This window comes from Panthera onca, chromosome D3 (genome assembly GCF_046562875.1).
Source record: "Panthera onca isolate mPanOnc1 chromosome D3, mPanOnc1 haplotype 2, whole genome shotgun sequence".
In the NCBI taxonomy this organism is placed as follows: domain Eukaryota; kingdom Metazoa; phylum Chordata; class Mammalia; order Carnivora; family Felidae; genus Panthera; species Panthera onca.
The window spans coordinates 48009351-48032144 of record NC_138350.1 but is presented as its reverse complement, the minus strand read 5'-3'; the positions used below and the strand labels follow the sequence as shown (position 1 = coordinate 48032144).

Here is a 22794-nt window from a genome sequence, read left to right as displayed (position 1 = left end):
ATGCAGAAATAAAAAGCCTACTTATGTAAATTCTGGTGGGTTTTTAAATTGGGTTTTAAAATTGTAATAATACATTTTTCATAATTAGCAGTCAGTGTAACTCAGAATTTAAAGAAATCTCTAGTTAGAGTCCTGGAGGGCACTCATGAGAGTTTTATAGGATTAGCAGCCCCTTGAGTGGCCCCAAGCTCCCCCTCGACCCTCAGCATTACCATCAATGATCAGTTCTCCAAAATGCCGGCTACTCAATTGTTTTGCTCATAAGCTTTTTCTTGTATTTTAAACTGGCCTTTCCTTTCTCTCCTGCTTTCTTCAGTTCTGTGTATCATTTAAGAAAATGATGCTGCCTCAGGGAACCGTACTGGAAACATTACTTCCCCATAAGTAGATACAATTTGTTTTGTTTGTTCTTACCAAGAAGGTATTTTCTCCCTTCTCTTAAATTACTTCTGTCCATTTCTATAACAAGCTCTGAATTAATTTGTATCTGTGTTCATGAAATATAGACGAAATTTCCCACGTGTGGGAACTATAAACAACTCTTCCTAGAATTTTTTTTTTAACAGTTATAATACTTTAAGCAAATTAAACACTGTTTATGATAATTCAGGCTTCTAAAACAGTAAGTGGACTGGTGTTTCTTTTCCTTCTTTTTAAACGTAATAATACCCAGCATCGTCCCCCACCCCCTCGCCTTTTTCTTAAAGAGAAACTTTTTTTTTTTAAATGGACATTTAAAAACGTATACGAAAAAGAGCACCTGGGTGGCTCAGTCAGTTAAGCGTCAGACTTTGAGTCAGGCCACGATCTCTACCCTTTGTGAGATCGAGCCCCACATCAGGCTATGTGCTGACAGTGGGGAGCCTGCTTGGGATTTTCTCTGTCCCTCTGTCTCTGCCCCTTCCCCTGTCTCTCTCTCTTTCTCTGTCTCTAAAATAAATAAACTTAAAAAAAATTTTTAAGTATCTATATCTATATAATTATCTATATCTATATATCTATATCTATATCTACCTATATAGAGAATACAGTATTGAACTCCCAAGGGTCCAGATGTCAGATATCAACCTAGCGTGTCTCTTCCCTTGCACCATTGTTTCCCTGCTTTCCCATCTCAGCAAAAGAGAGGAAGAGGCCTCACTGGTTGCAGTGCCGGCCCCTCTCTCCATGTGCCCTTTCCCCTCTGCTGTCCTGAGTCTCGGTTTCACCTGCAGTGACGCACCCATACACTCAGGATCGCGTGAGCACAAACACACACACCCTCACCCAGCCCTCCACCACATTTGCCGTCTTCCTTTGTTTTCAAGTATTGGGACAGAAACTTGGTTGGGAATGTAACTTGGAGTAGTTAGACACTACCTACTAACATAACAGACTAACTTGGAATAGTAGATATAAAAAAGTATGCAGGTACAGGTGCTTCTGGAAACAAAATCACTCAAAGAAAAATACTCTTTAAATCAAGTTTTTAAAAAGTAACGGCCTACGAATCGGTAGACTAGTGGCGGATTGTTTTTCTGTTTTGCTGCTTCTTCGTCCTCTACTCTTTTCCGGTTTTCAACAATGAGTAGGCATCACTGTTACCATTTAAAAATACCCCCCACCCCCCACCCCCTGACGCTAAAAGGGGTAATTTGCAAGTTGCCTCTGAATCTCTTACCCAGCAAAATAAATCTGGACCAGAAACTAAATGAAATCTTTTCCTCAAGTCCAAACCATATTTTCCATGGCTTGGAAGCCCAGGAGTGGAGGAAAAAAAAAAGGCATTTCTTGGCGGAGGGGGGCGCTTAGTGGGTGAAATCGCCCAACAACCTCTGTCCTGCCCTCTTCGCACCAGCTTTACCCCTTGGTCTGTCTTCGGCGCTTTGTTCTCAGCCCCGGGTGGGGTCTCCTCCACCCTCCCTGGGCAAGCTGACCCACCGCCACTGCAGAGGAATGCTTTTACCGCCTCCCTGTCTGTGTAATTACCATGTGTGTTCTGGGTCCAGAGAGTAGAAGGGATTAGTCCGCTCACCTCTGGTAAAGCAGGGCCCGGTGTCGCATTACACACCCTGGTGCTTGATGTGACATGATGTTCACCAGGCGGCACGAGGAGGATTGGCTGTGTGGAGCCTTGGAAGGGCTGGAACCCCCTCCTTAGCTGTAAAGTGACAAATCCCGCAGGGGTGTGTCGGAATTAGATGCAGGGACACAGCACATAAGGGAACACAAGAGTTGCAAGCTGAATGGAGTTGGAACCTCAGGCGTAATTCTTCTTCCTACAAGTTTCCATTGTCCTAAGAATCCTCACTTTCCCATCCCTTTGAATGCCCTCTCGTGTCGTACATGAGTTTGGACGTCATCTCTGAAGCCTTGCAGTGTTGTGATTTGGTTCGATTGAGTTTAAGGTACCCACTCCGTGGGTCTACACCAAGCCCCTGAGCCTCAACTTTTTGCAGCAGGACTACTAAACAAATTAGTGTCTCTGCAAAGTTGATAATCACCAAATTTTCTTGGAATAACATGCAACATGAGCAAACCATTGAACTATAAAAAATTATGCATTTCTCAAGGAAAGTGGTTGAGTTATTGTCATTTTGTTTGTTTATTTGAAATTACACATGAAAAGGCATTATAATTTAGTAGTCGAGAACACAGACTTTAGAATCAGACCTAGGTTGTAACTTAAGCCAAGTGACAACCATTCTGAGCTTCAGATTCCTCATCTGTGAAATGAGAATAATATGGCTATCTCATAGGATCATTGTAAAATCAAATGAGATAAAGCCCGTAAAACAGCAAGCTCACTCTTTGGCACATAGTACAATTCAATAAATAGTAACTACCACTAGAGCAGCTGTCCTCCACAGGCTTGAATGTGACCTCTGCCTATTACCCCAGGGACAGTATGGTGGGTTCGGCTCTGTGTCTAGCCAGCTGTGCATCCTTGAGCATTAATGTATTTGAGACTCTGTTTCTTCATTTGTAAAATGGGATGTTGATCTAGGTCACCCTGGAGATCTTTCACTTTTTTTTTTTTTTTTTAACATTTATTTATTTTTGATAGAGACAGAGCATAAGTGGGGGAGGGGCAGAGAGAGAAGGAGACACAGAATCCAAAGCAGGTTCCAGGCTCTGAGCTGTCAGTATAGAGCCCGACCCGGGGCTCAGACTCACAAACCCTGAGATCATGACCTGAGCTGAAGTCGGACGCTTAACCGACTGAGCCACCCAGGCGCCCCAAGAGATCTTTCCCTTCTAAAAGGGTGGTTGGCTGTTGAAGAAGAGGTGCTGTGACAGTTCAAATTGACAGAATGACTCACTGGAAGCCTCTTGAGTCGACAACATTGACTTGTTCCTCTTTAGCCTCTGCTCATCCTCCTTCATACTGGTTCTCAACTTTGCTGTTCATCAGACCGACTTGGAGAGGTGCCTGGGCCCCAACTCTAAGCAGAAATTACATCAGAATAGCTGGCAATATTTTTTAAAAGCTCCTTGGGTGATCTCAGTGTGCAGCCAGGGTTAAGAACCACTGCTATATGCAAATAACAGAGTCAAAAGCAACGCAGAGGAGAAAGGATTTGGATAAGCCCCAAGCTGCATCTTGGAGGAGATGTGACTTCAGGTACAGTGTTTCTTTCATTCAGTCTTACTTACAAATTTGCTCTTTTCCTTAACGTTGCTGGAGAGCATAGCTTGACATCCGTCCCCATCAACCTCAGAACCGAATTGAAACTCCTTGACCTGGCTTATACAGCTTTTCACGATCTAACTCTGCCATTCCAGCCTCATTTTTCAGTCGGTCGGACTCTGCCCCAGTGGAAAGCAATCGCATGCCAGGTTTCTTCTAGTTTCAAGCCTTTGTATCTTCCCTGACCCTCTCTCCTTTCTTATCTGACCCTACCTGCCACCCCAGTACTCGGCCCACTTCTGCTTGTCCTTCAGGTCTCCAGTAAACTTTCTTTCTCCTCCATGCCTCCCCCAAGTTTGAGTCGGGTGCACCTCCTGTGCCCTCCCCATAGCCCACTCTGCACCCCCAGTGACACACTGCGCTTGATCTGCATTCCCAGCCCCACAGACTGTTAACATTCCACAAAAGGAAAGAATGTGTGGTTTATTTACCACTGCTTTCCCTATATTTCACATGGTCAAGCTCAGTGAACATGGGTAGAATAAATGAGTAACTGAATGACTGAACAATAAAAGGAAATTCTTAAGGAGCCAAGGCACAGTAAATTAAAGAAACCAGGTCCTATGAATGAATGCACAAAAAATAAATTCTTAGTGACTGATTCACACTAAGTCAGGTATATTAGGCCTTACCTCTATACCTATACGCTGGACCATTCGTTAATTCCAGAGAGAGGGGAAGCCATACAGGGGAACCAGACTGACTTTATACCAAAAGGAGCTTAATTTCCTTGGAGATTGGATCCTACATTATTGGTTCCATAAATAATAATCAACAGAATGTTAATATTAAAAAGCAAGAGAAATAGATTTCATTTTAATGCATATTTTTAGTGAAACTTTATCATCTTACTAGTTAATGAAATATTTACAGATAAATTGATAGGATGTTTGAAATTTACTATAAAATTTCTGGTGGGGGAGAGGGAGCAATAGAAGTATAGGTGAAACAAGCTTGATCAAGAATTGATAGCTTTTTGAAGCTGGATGGATATATGGGGGTTCATTATATAATTTTCTCTGCTTTGCCCTACATTTGAAATTGTCCAAAACAAAATGTTAAAACAGAAATGTAAAAAAATACAATTGTGGAAGGAAGTTTTTCTCAGCATTGCTATTTGGTTCAATGGGTGTTTTAAACACACACACACACACACACACACACACACACACACACACACAGGGCGGCTATACATCACCTGGAGCCAACTTGGTCTTGGTCAGTTGGAAAACAGGAATGTTCTCTAAGGTTAGTAAACTGTAATCAGTTCCACATAGTTTTCAGGCACCAGAGTTTACAAATCACTGCAGTTTGATTTGTAACTCCATTCATACGTCCACAAGAAATACAGCCTGTGCCGATTTCCCCCTCATTTGCTTAGCCAAACAATGCTTTTCCACCGCACATTCAAACCCGACCCTGGGACGCCATTTTATGATCCCTGGCACCGCCCTGCCCTTCCACATTGTTTTCACAACTCAGAACGTGCTTCCTTTCAAAGTTAGCAAAAGTCAACAGTATAACGTTGCCCTTTACTACTCCTAACATTTGGTGCATCACCTACGGGACTCTCTTATCGGAGAGGCCTTGCTCCTCAGACAGGAATGTGCCTTGGTGCGGCTCAGGGCCTCTTCCAGGCCACAAACCTGCCCCTGCTCTCCACAGCCCCTTCCCTCTCAGCTCGCTCTCAGACCACACGGCTTGTGCCATGAGCGGGGCCGGGCGGGCTTTACTACCGTCTTCGGGCCTCTCCCTTCCCTCTTCCGGGTCGCCATGCGCACCCTCCCGGATCCAGCGCCAGCTGGCGGCCAAGTTTCTGGGCCACTGGGCCGCCATAGGTTCCACCGGCCTGCTGGGGGCGCTCTCACCCGCCTGGTGGAGGCCAGCCCTCCCTCCTCCGCTTTCACCCTTTTTCCGTCTTGAGTAATTAGGCCTGGAGACCCTGCTTTTCCCACTGCGTCGCCCAGGGGCCGCGGCCACCTCCCTAGACTACACTGGGTCACTGTTCAGATTTCCCTCCAGCTCTTTCCTTTGCGTCTCCTGTTTGGGCCACGTCCAATGCGAAGGTGCTTCTGATCGCACCTGTGTCCAGTTTTCTGTATCTGCCAGAGGTGGTGGGTTTTTACAACCTAAAAGCCTTTTTTTTGGATGGCGCGTCTCTCCCACCTGGCTAAGGTCTATAACGAGACCCTTCAGCCCAGATTGGTTCTTTGGCCCCGCGAATCCTGTGCCTTGTAGCACCTGCTGTCTTCCGCGATCTGCTTTCGTAGAAATTTTTGTTTGCTAGTTTAGGATACCTTCTCTTGGTGAGTTCTTTTTGAGCGGGCCATAACTCCACTTGATGTTCTCATCAACCCCGAGAAAAGGGGCAATTTTATAAAAGAAACAGACATTTTATAAGAGAAATGGAGATACAGAGAAGTCGATACAGGCAGGTTACAGTTATTAAAGGACCGAGCCAAATTCTCCTCACCACTCCGTTCTTCCTTATACTCATTCACTTGGTAGAGACTTACTGATTACACATTCTGTGCCAGGGTACATCCAGGTCTAGATTTTGAAAATGAACACTTAAGAAAAAAAAAAGCATAGGATTTACTTAAGAATAAAATATTAACTTTTCATTTCTTACTAAAGTGGCTCGCAGCCATTGATACTAATATATTTCAGGCCACAAAAATAATATACACACTTAGATTTCATTGCAAAGCTCTTGCTGAACAAACAAGATAGAAAATAAAAACTCTAGACTAAAAGCTTTCCTTCGATAGTGGTAATTCTTTTCATTCCAGTCATTGTAGGGAGGCCCCTTTAAGATCAAACAGACAGTGTGCAAATCCCCCAATGCTACTTAACTAGTTGGGCCAGTTACTCATCATTTTGAGTCTATTTCTTCATCTGTAAAAGGAGGATAATGGATTCATTACATAAAGTGCTAAGGATAGTGCAAGCTACCTGGACAGCAGTTAATAAATATAACTCCCTTTTCTTCCCCTTGTCAACTGTAAATTTATCACGTTAACAATAAAGAATAAATCTTCTGATAATAAGCAAACAAGTTTCGTTCATTCCCATCCTACACCAAACTGTCCCAGAAACACTATAAAAAAATCGACTAAGTATATTTGAGTTTCAGTGCCTCTTTATGTAGCCTGTTTGATTGATGTGTTAATGGGAAATGAATGACAAGGTTGCATGCAGTCAGAACCCTGGGATGCTTGCGATCCACACCCTGGATAAAATTGTGGAAGGAAGAAATTGTGAATCACCCTCTATTCATGGAAAGTTGGACAAAAACATTAGCTGAGAAAAATATAGTGAGTTTTAGAAATACGACCTGAGTGTGATTAGTTGCTTTCTTCTTTGCACTTACTACCGCCAGGTAGGACATGAGTTTTCTAATTATCTTCAAAAGATTTGTATTGAAACGAATTCCCGAGCTTTCTTTTTTGGGAGGGAGGGGGAGCAGCTTTTCCATTTGTTGATTGGTTTGTTGTACTGTAGGAGGGGTGAAATTATTGATTCACCCTTACCTCTGTCACATTTCAGCGTAAGATTAGAACATTTATGATTTCAAAATTGTCTTCAAAGCAGTAAGATGATATTCCAAATCAGAGGTAGAGTTTGTGAGTTCCAGAAAAGCTTTTCATTAAAAACTGGAGCCATTTGCCTGCCTACACTGTTAATGAAAAGTACAATGCACCTATTGGTCAAGGAAGTGATTTCTAGTGTGTAAGTTCTATTTTCTGATACAGGATATTTGTTTATCATTAGCCAGCCATCTACTTGTTCATGGTCCAGATGTGGCCACTTTCTACTAACTGAATATGTACCAAAGTATGTAGATTCAGCCATCCTTAAAGGGATAAATGATAATGAATGGATGCAGACTGTTTTAACTGTAGCACACTGTTCAAATATTAACTCTGTAAATGGGGGAAATATATCGTGGATTCCTGTGTTTAAAAATTACCCATAGCCACTCATGTTCCAGAACTAGGTCATATTTTGGGGATGGTCAACTATTTATTTTTTATAATGATGCCTGGCTGTTACAAATGATTTTTGCTGAGACTTAAGAAACTAGACTGTATATTGTTAATGGAAAACATATTCTCCTGGATGAGTGATATTTTCTATGATTCCTTTCTATAATGTAGGTGTTCACATATAGGCGTTCCTTTCTTTTTGGAGAGTTTGTGATTCGTGGGTGGGGAAAGCTCAGAAAACAGGTTTCTTAAAAACAAAATTGCTTTCCTCGTAGAATCTGTTTAAGAGACACTTTGGAGCAATGACATTTTTTAAAAGTAGCCGAGAAGGTGGTTTTAAGTAACCTAGGGGAAAGACATGCTGTTCCATCACTGTGACAGCACTTAGCCATAATCACCATGTCAGGGACATTTTCTTTACAGGTAACAGACAGTGAATAAAAGGATTTACTTGAGAAAGCCTGAAACTATTTTGAATTGTCTGGTCCTGAAATATTTATCAAGCAAGGACCAGCACCTCTCAGAGAACCATAACTACATAACGGGTGATTTTTCCTGACTGCCATCTTTGAAACTGCTACCTTTGACAGTGACACAAAACGGGAGCTCTTAGTTTTAGTGGCCAAACAATTGATTCTAATTGTTTTCACTGTTCCCTCTTTTCTACCACAGAATCGGAAGACTTTTTGATGGCACAGAGCCCATTGTTTTGGACAGTCTCAAACAGCATTATTTCATTGACAGAGATGGACAGATGTTCAGATATATCTTGAATTTTCTACGAACATCAAAACTCCTCATTCCTGATGATTTCAAGGTGAGGGATTCACATTAAATTACCAATAGCATAAATATGTGATTTGTTTTGATGCGCTCCCCAAAACATATTTCAGCTTTTACATCTTAAACATATACCAACTCTAATGGCATCACAGGTCTCTGACATGGTTATACTGTCTTCGTGAAATAGAGTATATGGTCATTAAAGTTTTCTGTGACCAAAGGAGGACTGATTTTATTTAAAGATTGAATTATAATTTATTTGAACACATTGAAAATAAGTTGATTAAATTCCACGCTTACTTCTGATAAGACTTAGTGAGGTAGAAAATAAAAGGAAACCTCCTTATCTTAATAGACTTTTTGTCTCAGATGTTTAAAGCGAGCGTCATACTTAACAGTAAAATTTTCGAACTGTTCTCTCCGAAGTTAGTAACAAGTGTTACTGTTAGTCTCACATAGTGCTGGCAACTGTAGACAATGGAATCAGACAAGAAGAACAAATAGAAAGTATTAATATTAAAAGGAAATATACAAAAATGTAATCTTTACAGCCATTAATATTCTCTAAATATATCTCTAAAAATATCTCCACTAAATACTGTTGGGATTAATGAAGAACTCATTAAGGCATCTACATTCAGGGTCAGTATTTCCTAATCAAAACCAATAGCTTTCCTACAGAAGAGCAGGAGCCGATCATAAGATATAATAGACAAATGTACCACTCACAAAGCAACAAAATTTATAATACCTAGAAATAAACCTAACAAGAAATGGGCAAAGTCTAATTAAGAAAACTGTAAATCGCTACATACAAGTATCAAAGAAGAGTTGAGTAAATGAAGGGAAATTCTGTGTTCCTGGATGGGAAGCCTCGATACTGTTAAGATGTCACCTGTCCCCGAATTATAAATTCAACACAAACCCACTTAAGTCAAAAATTTTTTTTTCAATGAGATTTGATCCATTTATATAAAGTTTATGTAGAAGAAACAAAGCTTAAGAATAGCTAAATAGGGGTGCCTGGGTGGTTCAGTCCGTTAAGCATCAGACTCTTGATTTCAGCTCAGGTTCATGAGTTCGAGTTCCGAATTTGACTCTGTGCTGACAGCTTGGGATTCTGTCTCTCCCTTTCTCTCTGCCCCTCCTTAGCTCACGCGAGTGTCCACCCTACCTCTCTCTATATATCTGTCTCTGTCTCTCTCAAAAATAAATAAGTGTTTGAAAAAAAAGAATAGCCAAGTAAATTATTGCAGGTGATAATAATGGTAGTAATGGTGGGCTGTGGTGGGTGGGTCCTTCCAGACATCAGAACCTACTAGAGTAATTACAAAGTGTGATCCTGAAATTAAAAAGTAATTAAAAAGTGGGCTGAAATTGACAAAAAGATCAATGGAGAAGAACAGGTCTGGAAACAGATGTGTGTATAAAGGATTTGATGTATTCCAAAGGTGGTATTTCGATCAGTGGGAAAACAAAGGAATATCAGTAACTGGCCCTGAGGTAGTTGTCACAGAGACATTTGATAAAAAGGTAAAGTCAAAGCACTATCTCATAAGTTCACAAAAGTTCCAGAAATAAAAATTATAATATCAGAAAAAAAACATAAACGAATTTCTGAAAATATACTTTTGAGGCAGAGAGGGCCTACCTAAGAAGACTGAGTACCCACAATGTAGCCTTAACAAATTTTTGTTTTGAATTAAAAACACCATATACAAATAAAAGACAAGCGTTAGACTACCAGAAATATTTGCCATAAAAGATTAATATCATTAATAAGAGTTCCTAAAATCTATAAGAAACATACAAACAGCCCAATGGAAAAACATTTTTACATCTAAACAAAATATCCCAAAGGGGGAAAAAAATAGAAATTGCCAATAAACAGTTGCAAAGAAAAGGTATTTAATCTCTGTCGTATCAAAGGAACAAACATTCAGATACCCCTTTTTATCCGTCAGAATGGCAAAATGGTAATATACACTGTGGTTGGGAATAAACACTTTTGGAGGGCAATTCAGCAGTTTTTAAATTTTCAATCATACATACTCTTGATCTAGCAATTCCAAATCTATTTGTTTATTTTCTAGAAATAGTCACATAAATATGCAAAATTACATGTACATAGAATGTTTATTTGTAGTCATGTTTGTAATAGCAGAAACTCAACACAGCTAAAAAAATGTTCGGCAATGGCAGATGCTTACACAAATAGCTCTATTATCTGATGTGGGGGGGAGAAAATCACCAGGATTTTATCATTCAGTGAAAATACTAAGTTGCATAATATGAATAGCCTTACTCGTTATTTATGCAAAACATTATGTGTATATGTGTATAAATACACAGAAAAAAGATTTAGAAGATTAGATCCTAAATTGAGAGGGGTTCAGGGGGCCTTTCGTCCATCCTCTCCTTCAGGGTTTTGAACAGTGGGACACCTGCCAAGTATACATTGAGTGAGAAAATGAGAGAGAAAGAGTAAGAATGGCAACCAGCGTGTGCAGTTCCCAGCAGCCCTGGAATAAGCCGAGGACGAGCGTGTCCCTGTGGCAACAGCAGTGTCCAGGGGCCTCCGATAGACTGTGCCTCTGACCACACCGAACGTGATTCAGGATTTAAAGACATAGGAAGTTGGTTTCTGCAACATGGCTCCTTACGAAAGTAAGCTACTTTGTCAGTGATGATCTCTTCCAACTCAGGAAGGAAAACATATTGAGAGTCTGTTTCTCATATGGCACCTTCCTAGAGGGTTTTCAAGGGTAATTTTCAATGTGTCAGTTTTTCTTCCTGTGCCAGCTTTCGAACCTCTTTCCTGTCTTCCCCGCACACCACCTCATTCGCTGGCAAGCATCTTACACGGAGGCCAAAGTGAAGTCTCCTGCCCGCAGCCCTCAGTGTAAACCCAGGGACGCCTCTGCTCGGAGAGCAGAGAGAGCTGGCCGGCTTTAGGCAGCCGGCCCCACACGAGCTGCAGGCAGAACAGAGAGCTAGGACGAGTGTCAGGTCTGCTTCTAGAAAGCAGGCACTGGCCCCGTGCAGAGACAGGAGGTAGAGTTGAGTTCTGCGCCAGACACAGGAAGTGAGGGGAGTCAGGAGAAGGAGGGGGCCCCGCTGAACATGGGCACAGACGTCAGCAGTGGCCACAGCTGGTAACCAGACATGGCACCTCGGACGTCAGGTGTTCACCAACAAGCATCTTGGAGAGCAAGTAAGTGAGTAGAGGGAGAAGGACTGAAAGTGTGATACGTCAGCAGTGGGCAGCGGTTTCTTAGTCATGTTTTTCTAGAAGGAATGCGGTGGACTCGGGGGAGGGAAATACCCCTTTTAGTTCTGTTTTCAGAGGATTGCGTTTCCAGATGCCCCCTCAGAAATCTCTACCTGGATAGTTCTTTGGGTCCTTACACTGCCCAGTCACAAGGTGGCCATCCCTGCCTCCACCTCCCCCCCGTTCCCCTCCCCCCACCGTGGAACCTGCTCCCTTGTTTTGTGTCCCATCTCCATAAAAAAAAAAAAAAATCAGAATTCGGGGCACCTGATGGCTTAGCACCAGGTTGGTTAAGCATCTGACTTTGGCTCGGATCATGATCTCACAGCTCGTGAGTTTGAGCCCAACATTGGGCTCTGTGCTGACAGCCTGGAGCCTGCTTCAGTTTCTGTGTTTCTCTCACTTTCTGCCCCTTCCCCACTCACACTCTGTGTGTCTCTCTCTCAAAAAAAAAAACAAAAAAAAAAAAACAAAAAAAAAACTCTAAAAAAGCACGTCAGAATCTATCTGCCTGCTCTAGGCAGGAACCTGGGAGTCATTCTGCACTGTTTCTTCTTCTTCACTGCCCACACACGATCCATCAGTGAGCCGGTCCGTAGTACCTTCCAGATAGTTCTCCAATCAGTTCACCTCTCTCATCCCACCTCCCTATCCAAGGCTCAGCTTTCTGGATGACTGGGAGTGCCTTCATAATTGGTTTCCCTCTCCCACCATTTCCCCCTCTTGTCCACTCTCCATGTTGAAACCCAGAGACGCTTTTTCTCATTAGACTTTTTTTTTTATGTTTATTTATTTTTGAGAGAGAGTGTGCATGCATGCAAGCTGGGAAGGGGCAGAGAGAGAGGGAGAGGGAAAATCCTATGCAGTGTCAGGACCTTTTATTTTGAGATCACTGTAGACTCTCACGCAGTTATAAGAAATAATACAGAGGTCCTTGGTTACCCAGGTCCCCCCGAGAGTGACATCTTGGAAAATGGAAGCATAGCAACACAACTGGGATGTTGACATTGATACAGTCAAGGCACGTGATATTTACATCATGGCAACCATCCCTCTTGTTGCCCTTTTATAGCCATACCCTCTCCCTCTCCCCATCCTCCACCGTCTCCAGCCCCATCCCTCACCGAGGGATACTTTTGGGGGAAAATGGTGTATCATATAAGCTCCCGCTTACAGCTGTGCAGAGGTTTCCCGTTCGTTGTTCACGCAGCAAAGCAGCATATCCTTGTCAGAGCCACGAGGCCCAGAAGGCTCTGGCCCCTGCTCCCCTCGACTCTTACCCTACACATATGCCCTACAGGACTTCTCTTAGTTCTGCAAACATACCATCTTCTTGTTCCCTTCAGAGAGACCGTTCTGCCTGCCTAATGCTCTTCTCCTGGCCTTTGTCACTTAGGGCTCATTGTATTCATCACTGAGCCATCCGTGCCTAATCCAGCCTAGGTTCGCCTACGCCCTGTGATTCTCTGTGGTCACACACAGTACATTTGCAATCATTCGTCTCCATTGTTGAGTGCTGTGTACCCAACTGTAAGTCACACAATCTTTTGGCTGCAGATGTGGGAATACCCAATCAGCAGTGCCTTAAAAACTCATGGAGATTAGTTTTGTTCTCACATAAGAAGTCAGAGGTCCATGGTTACGGACGGTGGTATCTGCTCTGTGGTGTCATCGAGGACCAGAACTGTCTTTTTGTTTTGCCGTCCTCAGCGTTGATGTTTCGGCCTCATGCTTGTCACCTCAAGGTCGTAAGTTGCCTGCCCCAGCTCCAGGCATCACCTCCTCCTTCACAGCAGGAAAATGGGGCAAGAGACTCTTTACCTCAGAAGATTGTGTCCTTGTCAGAAGACTCCCCAGTAGACTTTCCCTTTATAGGTCATTGGCTAGAACTGGGCCTCCCCGAGATGTAAAGGAGGCTAAGAAAGTAATTTTTTTCTCTTCTAGCCTCTACAGTGAGAGAGAAATGAGCAAGGGATAGGGGCCGGGAATAGTTGTTGGCGAAGCTGGCCAGCAGTGGCTGTCACTCTGGTGCAGCTTTGGCACATACTAAGCATGTAAATATTTGTGGCGTGAGTGAGTGAGTGCGTGGATGGATCAATAAATGAATGAAGTGAGTCCCACGTTCAAACCAGATTCTGGTTCATACCTCATCATATACTTTATTATATTCGAACTCTGGATGTTTTATGTATGTATCAGGACTCTCTACTTTGTAAAAGACTCTCACAGGCAGGGACATTTTTATGTTTTTCTAAAGGACATTGTGTGCTGGGCGCATAGAATTACTCAGTATTAATTAACTTAAATACAACAGAAAAGGGTCTAAACAGTCACAGGAGACCAGAAGCTAAGTGTAAGTAGGCAATATACTATTTAATTTATAGGACTAAATGGGAGGTATAAAACGTATATAATGCCATCATCCTGAGCAACTTCTGAGGGTAAAATATTAATTTGTAATCCCATGTTGAAAAGAGATGCAGACTCCAGGAGTACAAAACAACTGATGGGGAATTACGTTTAGAACATGATAACCGCCACTTGTTTTCAGTTGGACGATGTTCCAGAAATGGAGCTCGGTATTGAACACATTTAAACATGGCAGGTGTTATTTTCTTTTTCAAGAGCATTCAAGTTAGACGCTGAGAGACAGACTTCCTCATGGGAGTTAAGCTGTGGCCGGTCCCTGAGGTCAGTCCTGAGGGGGGCTAGGTTGGGACGGCTGCTTCTCCGCACCTTGCAAGCTCCCTCAGGATTCCGGGGCCCTGAAAGGCGCGCTGTTCATCAATTCTAAGTGCAAAACACACCCTTTAATTGGCTAAGGCTTTAGCTGTGGCCCACACTTGGGGGAAAAGACAAAAAGGTTGGCAGATGAAGCGCACGTCTCGCAGGGCCCTGAAATGTTTTCCACAGAGCCTCTGGGCGACAGGCTGTAAATTCCAGGGTGTTCTGGAACCTGGAGGAGCAGCAGGAGGAGAGGGGAAGCTGAGGTGGCCATTTGCTCCTGTGGCGGACGATAAAACCGCAGCAGTTCACGGGAGTCACAAACGCAGACGCGCATGCAGATGAGCTCTCAGTCTGTCCGTCCCTGAATCACACAGTAGGTGCTTTCCTCCTCATCGGAGTCTATTTCCTGATCTTGGAGAAGGAGCACAGCACGAGGAGAGACTGTCCGGACTGGGTTTGCCGGGAGAAGTGTTCCTTGACTTCCTGCTTCCCTCTCCAGCTGTTTGCTGCTGGGTTGAGTGAATGCATGGAACGTTGACATCACGGCATCCTGCACCCCTTAAAACCCCATTCTGCAAATACGCTGTATGAGCTAGATACCCGCTTAACAATTTAGATAATTTCATATTTCAGAACGTCACTTAAGTGGCAGCTGCTTGTGCCCTGCTTCCACTGAAAGCCACTGGAATCTGTTCTCTTTTTTTAAAAAAAATTTTTTTTCAACGTTTTTTATTTATTTTTGGGACAGAGAGAGACAGAGCATGAACGGGGGAGGGGCAGAGAGAGAGGGAGACACAGAATCGGAAACAGGCTCCAGGCTCCGAGCCATCAGCCCAGAGCCTGACGCGGGGCTCAAACTCACGGACCGCGAGATCGTGACCTGGCTGAAGTCGGACGCTTAACCGACTGTGCCACCCAGGCGCCCCTGGAATCTGTTCTCTTAAATAAGTGACTATAGAGCTTCTCTGCCCTATTTTATTACAGAGATGACTGTCCTTCTTCCCTTCACTACCCCCCCCCCCCCATCATACTGACTGGTTCATCGTTGCTTTATCTTCTGCTTATGTACATGTATTGTACAGGGCGTGCACACACAGTTGAATTTCCTGGAACACCATGAGTCCAGATCTTTGGTTCCCTTTTTGATTGGGAACCACAAAATTGCCTCTCTCTAGCCTTTCATTCTGAACATCTTTGGTAAGGGTCCCTCATGTTGCTGACATCTTTTGTGGTCGCTGATGAATGCCCACCCTTCCTAGATAAAAAAAAACTTGCTATCAGACAGCCCACAACTTACCTATCCCTGGCTTAAGTTTAAAAAATGTATTAGTTACTTGTAATAACCTTTTAAGATTATAGAAAAAGGATATGTACATTGTAGAAGATTTGAAATGGTAGACAGGCAGAAAAACTTTAAACCCCGTATTCCCAACTCTCGGAGACTACCAGCGTCAAAACCTTAGTGCATGGCCTTCTGGATCTTTTTCTATCCTTATTTCAGACAACAATCTCTACCTTCCTATTTCAATAAAATCTCATTTCCTCTAATACTGGAACCATATTCAGATTTCCCAGGTTGACCCCAAAATGTCCTTTACAAGTGTTTTTCCCAGACGGTATCTGATCTAAGAGCACATGTTGGATCCACTATGTCCCTTCCCTTTATTACCTAGCCTAGTCCATCGCTTTTTATATGATGCTAACTCACTGAAGAAACAGGGCCAGGTGCCCCACAGAATGCCCCTCCCCCCCCCCCCCGTCTGGATTTGTCTGGCTGCCTCGTCATGCGTACTTTAGTTCTTTACTCTAGCCTCTAATTTCCTGTAAACTGCAAGTTTCATCTGAAGGCCTGATAGTCTAAGCTAAACATTTCAGTGAGGATACATCTCTGGTGATGCTGTGCACTTCACATTACATTATGTTAGCAAACGTAGGTGTCTGAATGCTGGCCCACTCGTTACTGATGCCAGGACTGACCATCGGTCAGAGTGAGTTACGTCTTCCTTAGGTTGCAACAAAAATGATCTTGGTCAAGCTGAGTTTCTCACCTTGCACTATTAGCATTTTGAGCCAGCTAATTTTCTGTGGTAGGGCTTTTTTTTTTTTTTAATTTTATTTCTTTAATATACATCCGAATTGGCATATAGTGCAACAATGATTTCAAGAGTAGATTCCTTAATGCCCCTTACCCACTTAGCCCATCCTCCCTCCCATAACCCCTCCAGTAACCCTCTGTTTGTTCTCCATATTTAAGAGTCTCTTCTGTTTTGTCCCCCTCCCTGTTTTTATATTATTTTTGCCTCCCTTCCCTTGTGTTCATCTGTTCCGTGTCTTAAAGTCCTCATATGAGTGAAGTCATATGATATTTGTCTTTCTCTGACTAATTTCACTTAGCATAATACCCTCTAGTTCCATCCACATAGTTGCAAATGGCAAGATTTCATTCTTTTTGATTGCCGAGTAATACTCCAGTGTGTGTGTGTGTGTGTGTGTGTGTGTGTGTGTGTGCGCGTGTCTTTACACCATGTCTTCCTTATCCATTCGTCTGCTGATGGACATTTGGGCTCTTTCCATACTTTGGCTATTGTGGATAGTGGTGCTGTAAACATTGGGGTGCATATGTCCCTTCGAAACAGCACACCTGTATGGCAGGGCTGTCTTTTGAGCAGTATCCCTGGCTTCCACCCACTATATGCCGGTAGTACCCACCTCCTTCCCAGTTATGACAACCCAGAATGTCTCCAGACATTGGCAAATGTCCTTTAGGGTCAAAATCAGCCCCAGGTGAGAACCAGAAAGAATGAGAGGAAGGAAGTTTTTATGGGAAGGATACTGGCTTACCTCATAGAATTAGCAGGAGCATTCTCTCAGGGCTGGAACTTGCAGGGCAGCTCTGAGGACCTCAGTCATGAGAGTTTGTGGGCTTCTAGAGTGATGCCCATGGCTCCACTGCAATACTGCCCAGGGTTTCTTTCCCCTTCCTTGGCTCTACAGAGACCATCTGACTGGCTCAGGTGGCTCTGATGCTTACGCTTTAGCCAATCAGCTGTGGTAACCCAGACACACGTTCTAGTCACTCACTCCTGAGAGTCGGACATTCTCGAAGAAGGCACTCTCAAAGAGTGATGAGCTGGGTAGACCCCCAAGAAGTCTCTTCTTCAGTACTTAAGAGAGTGCCCACTTAGGATGGCTGCCCCAGCCCCTAGTCTCAGCTGTTGCCTCCCAGTATTTATGTCCCTGGTGCAGAAACTGTTACTCCTGGCACCCCTGCCCAGGGCCACTTCTGTCCCTCTCCCGAGGACACTCCCTCAGAAGCAGGGCCAGCTGCAGCGACCGAGGAGGAGGAGGAGTGGGAGGCAGGCAGAACCGCCAGCCCGCAGCCCTGGCACCATCTCGGATCGCATCTCTAGCCCCTGCCCTCACCCGGCCCTACACATGAGCCGTAACTCCTGCAGTTAGTATGCAGCTGACTCGCCAAGCCAGGGTGTGGCTGCAGAATGCAGATGGGTCTGCCTCTGCTCTGCCTCAAGCACCCCGTCTTGGTCAGCTGTGTATACGTGGCCTTTCTCCGGGAGATCCGGAGGTGGTGGGGGATGAGACAGTGGCCGGGTACAGAAGGGACTCTTGCCGCCACTTCTGTTTCCTTTAATGGCCATCAGGATAAATTTCAGGCTGGGTGTCCTCCACCACCTTCCCCCCACCCCGGCTCACGAGAAAAATGAGAGTAGTCAGGAGAAACTGTGAGCTGGTGCTGCTGGCTGGAAGTATCAGTTGGTAGCAGGGGAAAAGGAGCAAGGGAGCCAGTCTTTCTAGGTTTTGAAGAAAAGAAAGGGGATTGAGGGGTGGGAGGGGTGAACAGGTGGACACATATCATTGCACATTTGACCAAACCCATGGAATGTACAAGGGCAAACGTGAACCCTAGTATAAACTGTGGACTTTGGGTGACGTAGGTCCATCAGTTGTAACAGATGCACCACTCAGGTGGGAGATGTTGAAAATGGCAGAGGCTGTGCATGTGTGGGGACAGGGGTATAGGGGAAACCTCTGTACTTTCCCCTCAATTTTAACTGTGAACCTAAAACTGCTGTAAAAATAGTAAGTCCTTTTAAAGGAAAAAAAAAAAAGGAAAAAAGTATTGCAGAACTACGGAAATAAAGAATTTTAGACACCCCAAACCTGAAATACTGAAAAAATTATGGTGGCCCACCTCCCACCTAAAAAGAAAAGAAGGAAGGAAGGAAGGAAGGAAGGAGAAAGAAAGAAAAAGAAAGAAAGAAAAGAAAGAAAGAAAGAAAGAAAGAAAGAAAGAAAGAAAGAAAGAAAAGGGAGGGAGGGAGAGAGAAAGAGGAGGGAGGGAAGGAATGAAGGGAGGGAGGGAGAGAAAGAGAAGAGAAAGAAAGAAAGGAATGAGGGAAAGAAAGAAGGAAGGAAGGAGGGAGGGAGGGAGAAAGAGAAAAAGAAAAAGAAAGAAAGAAAGAAAAAGAAAGAAAGAAAAAGAGAAAAGGGAGGGAGAGAGAGAAAAAAAGAGGAGGGAGGGAAGGAATGAAGGGAGGGAGGGAGGGAGAGAGTGAGAGAGAGAAGAGAAAGAAAGAAGAAGGAAGGAAAGAAAAAAATCTTTGAAACTAAAGGAAATTAAGTCCCGCAAAGATTTTTTTTTATTTTCCTTATGACTACTACCTGGATGCTATTTTTGAAATGTAAACTATAAAATCCTTCATTTCCTCTCATCTTCTTGGTGTCCCTGCTTTGTGGGTCCCCTGATATTTACATGCCCTGCCTTCTAGGGAGCCAAGTGCGTCCTGGGAGGCCCCAGGGCAGTGAAGAGGTACTGGAGCTCCCAGGATGAACTGGACTCATTCCCCAGAACCCACAGTGCCTAGCATGGCATCCGGCACGTTTAACAGATTTTAAAATGAATAAGTGACTGATTTGCCTTTGGAGTTTAAGGATGTGCCAACTGCTGTGTAAAATTTCAAGGCCATTAGGAGTTCAGTGAATTTCTGAACTGTTTGGTGGAATCAGTAAGTGTGTGTGGCAAGCTGAATAATGGTCCCCAAGGGGGTCCACATCCTAATCCCCAGAATATATTACCTTACAGGGCAAAAGAGACTTTGCAGCTGTGATTAAGTTAAGGGTCTTGCAATGGGGAGAATATCCTGGATAATCCAGGTGGGCAGAGTGGAATCACAAAGGTCCTTATAACTGAAAGAGGGAGTGGGGAGGGTCAAAGTCAGAGAAGATGTGATGAAGGAAGGAATGTGATTGTTGGCCAGGAGCCAAGGAATGCAGGCAGCCCTAGGAGCTGGAAAGGGCAAGGGAACGCATTGTCCCCTGGAGCCTTTTGAAGGAAGGCAGCCCCACCGGCAAGACCCATTCCAGACTTCTGACCTCCACAACTGTATGAGAGTGAATCTGTATTGTTTTCAACCACCAAATCTGTGGTAAGTTCTTACAGCAGCAATTGGAAACTAATACACGGTGTAAATTACTTTCCTCCCCCTAGGGAGAATGTTTTCTGAATTCCAAATATTTAATCAAGAAATAAGCTTTTGAGACATGGGTCCATTTGCATTTTGAAGTCCACCCATACCTATGTACCGTGTACTTATCTCCAAGGTCCTAGAAAAGCTCAATTTATTTGTTGTAAAATGGGATCTTGATCTTTCTGTGCCTCGAAAAACTATTGTAAATCTCAAAAAAATTTTTATTTTAAAAATATGTATTCTAGGATTTTAAAATTCTTTAAATGTGATAATAGGTCTGTGAATAATCTATTTCCCTCTACCTGAATGTGAGGCTACACAAGAAATATGGATGATACTTTCCTAATTAGGGAAGATGAAATTGGCATAGAAGCAGGGCAGACGAGTGACAGCATCTAGTACATTCTGCAGTTGCTTTGCTGAAAAGCAAATGTAGTTTTGGGTTTCATTTTCTTCAAAAGGAAATCTGGGGCCACACCTGCTGCTGCCCCATAAACTCCTGCCCATTTCCACCTCATACCTTAGGGATAAGAGACAGCGTTGTCTAGAGGAACAACCAAAGAAAGGAACAGTGGGTGTTGCCAGATAGGAACCAAGGTATAAGGAAAGAAGATTTCAAAAGATTCAAGAGAGCAGAAGGAAATGAACACAAGGTCAGGGGATCTAAAGAGAAACTTGGTAAACTCTAAAAAATACGGGATTTAGACAGTAGAATTAAATGATCCCAATTGAGGAAGGAAAGGAGGATGAGGTTCCTAAGAAAAGCAGCTGTGGGTATGAGTCGGCTCCACGGGGCGATCTCCGACGAGCTGAGACTGGAAGCGTGTGTTAGGAAGTAGAGAAAGACGACTATAAAGGAACCCGCCAAGAAAGCGAATGGCCAGTGTGAGCTTAACCGTGCAGAAAATGATAACAAAAACAAGAAGGGCCTTTTTAGTTCTTGAGCTGGCAGACGCTTGGAGGCAAGTCAGCGTGGGGGGCCGATGGCCAAGGGGAGCCCGGCGCTCGGCTGTTCTCCAGCATCCGCTGCCCCGGTGCAGACGGCGCTCCACCCCAGAGACTGGAAGGAACAGCACAGTAAAGGAAGAGATGAAGCCAGATGGTCAAGAGAGAGTAAAAGAACACCTGGTGGCCTGAAGGAGTTCAAGACCGGGCCCCGTGAGATACATCCCAGGGTACAAGATGGTCTTCAGGGGACCCCTTTAAACTCCGCTTCAGTAACCACTGGCAGAATCCTTGAGAAATCACTGAGCAGAGCCAAAAGTCTAATAACGGCCAGTGTTTCCCTCATTGTTCAGGAGCAGAGAACAATGAACATGAGCAGCATCGTATAGGGAGGCACTCTGTCAGGCCATGGCCAGACCTCAGAGTGGATTACCCATGTGGCTCGTGAACTCAGGGAGTAAAGAGGGTGAAGATTCAGAGTCAGCATTGGAGGATCTGTAACCCCAAGTCCTGTTAGCCCCATTACCTTCAGGTTATGGTAGACAAACTGGTGGGTCAGGACATTGTCATGGATATAGACTCGGATATCAGGGTTGGAAGCAACTTCGAAGGAATTGATTCCTCTCATTTTATAGATAAGGAGACTGGAGCCCAAAATAGTTAAGGAGAATCTCTGGGCAGTACAGAGACTTGGGCCCTCCCACATGTCCAGCCTTCCCCTTGGAGTCCCACCCAAACACATGGCATTTCAACAAGACACCCAGCAAATGCCACAGTTATGGGCTGACTGATCTCCGAATTCTAGGTTTTATAACTATTTGAACAGCCAGAATCCAGAGTCTTCGTTTACTACCTGAGCATCAACCTGAACCAAGGTCTGCATGTAGCCGTGTCGTCATTACTCCATCTAGAAACACAACACCTGGCTCAAAATGATAAAAGAGAAAGAGAGAGAGAGAGAGAGAGAGAGAGAGAGAGAAAGCAGAACATTGGATGAAAGAATCCACATTTTCTCAGTATGTTGGGACAAATTCCAACAATTTGAAGAGGGATACATAATGGAGGGTTTAAAATTTTTCACAAATGCTGAAAGAGAAGGGCCTAGCTCAGTAGCAGCTCTTAGGAAAAGGTATGGGGACGCCACAGTAAGCAAACTATAAACTAATAGGGTAACAGGACAGCCAAGAAAGTTAATACAGGCTGATGCCGTGTGGTAGGCAGAATAATGCCCCTCCCCGAAGATGTGCACGTCGTAATTCCTGGAATCCAGGAATATCACTTTACATGGCAGAAGGGACTTTGCAGATGTGATTAATTAAGTTAAGGGTCTTGAGATTGGGAGATTATTGTGGATAATCCAGGTGGGCCCAGTGCACTCACAAGGGTCCAAGTGAAAGAAGGAGGCAGGAGGGTCACAGTCAGAGAAGATGTGACAATAGCAGAGGTCAGAGTGATGTGAGACCACAGGCCAAGGAATGTGGGCTGCCTCTGCAAGCTGAAAAAGGCAAGCATACGAATTCTCCTCTAGAGTGTCCAGACCCATTTAGACCTCTTACCTTAATGACCCATTTTAGACCTCTGACTTACAGAACTGTAAAAGAATAAATTTCTGTGGTTTTAAGCCACTAAATGTGTGGTGATTGTTACAGCAGCCATAGGAAATGAATGCAGGCTGCTTTAATAGTGGTTAGAATGTCCGTTCTAGAATGAAGGTTTCACAGTGTGCTCATCAGATCACATCTGAAATGTTAGGTCCAGTTTGGGTTTGGGTTTTCAGAAGTATGTTGACCAAGTCAAGCACACATCAGATATTGAAGGACCTCTAAGTCATAACGAATGAAAAAGAGCTGAAAAGATGGGGTGTTTTCAGCCTGAATAATACTAAGACATAACAGTTGTGTTCAGATGTTTGAAGGTTTAACA

General features: G+C 43.8%; 1 protein-coding gene across 4 annotated transcripts in view; it reads left to right on the top strand.

Moving 5' to 3' along the window:
• Positions 1–22794, top strand: part of KCTD1 (potassium channel tetramerization domain containing 1) — a 186812-nt gene that overhangs the window by 156035 nt on the left and 7983 nt on the right. For 3 of the 4 annotated variants that reach the window (XM_060613496.3, XM_060613497.3, XM_060613494.3), the window contains exon 3: positions 8332–8476. The exons of the other annotated variant lie outside the window; for it this stretch is intronic. In XM_060613496.3, the coding sequence (XP_060469479.1) occupies positions 8332–8476 (145 nt within the window). The remainder of the gene's footprint in view (positions 1–8331; positions 8477–22794) is intronic. 4 annotated transcript variants of the gene reach the window in all.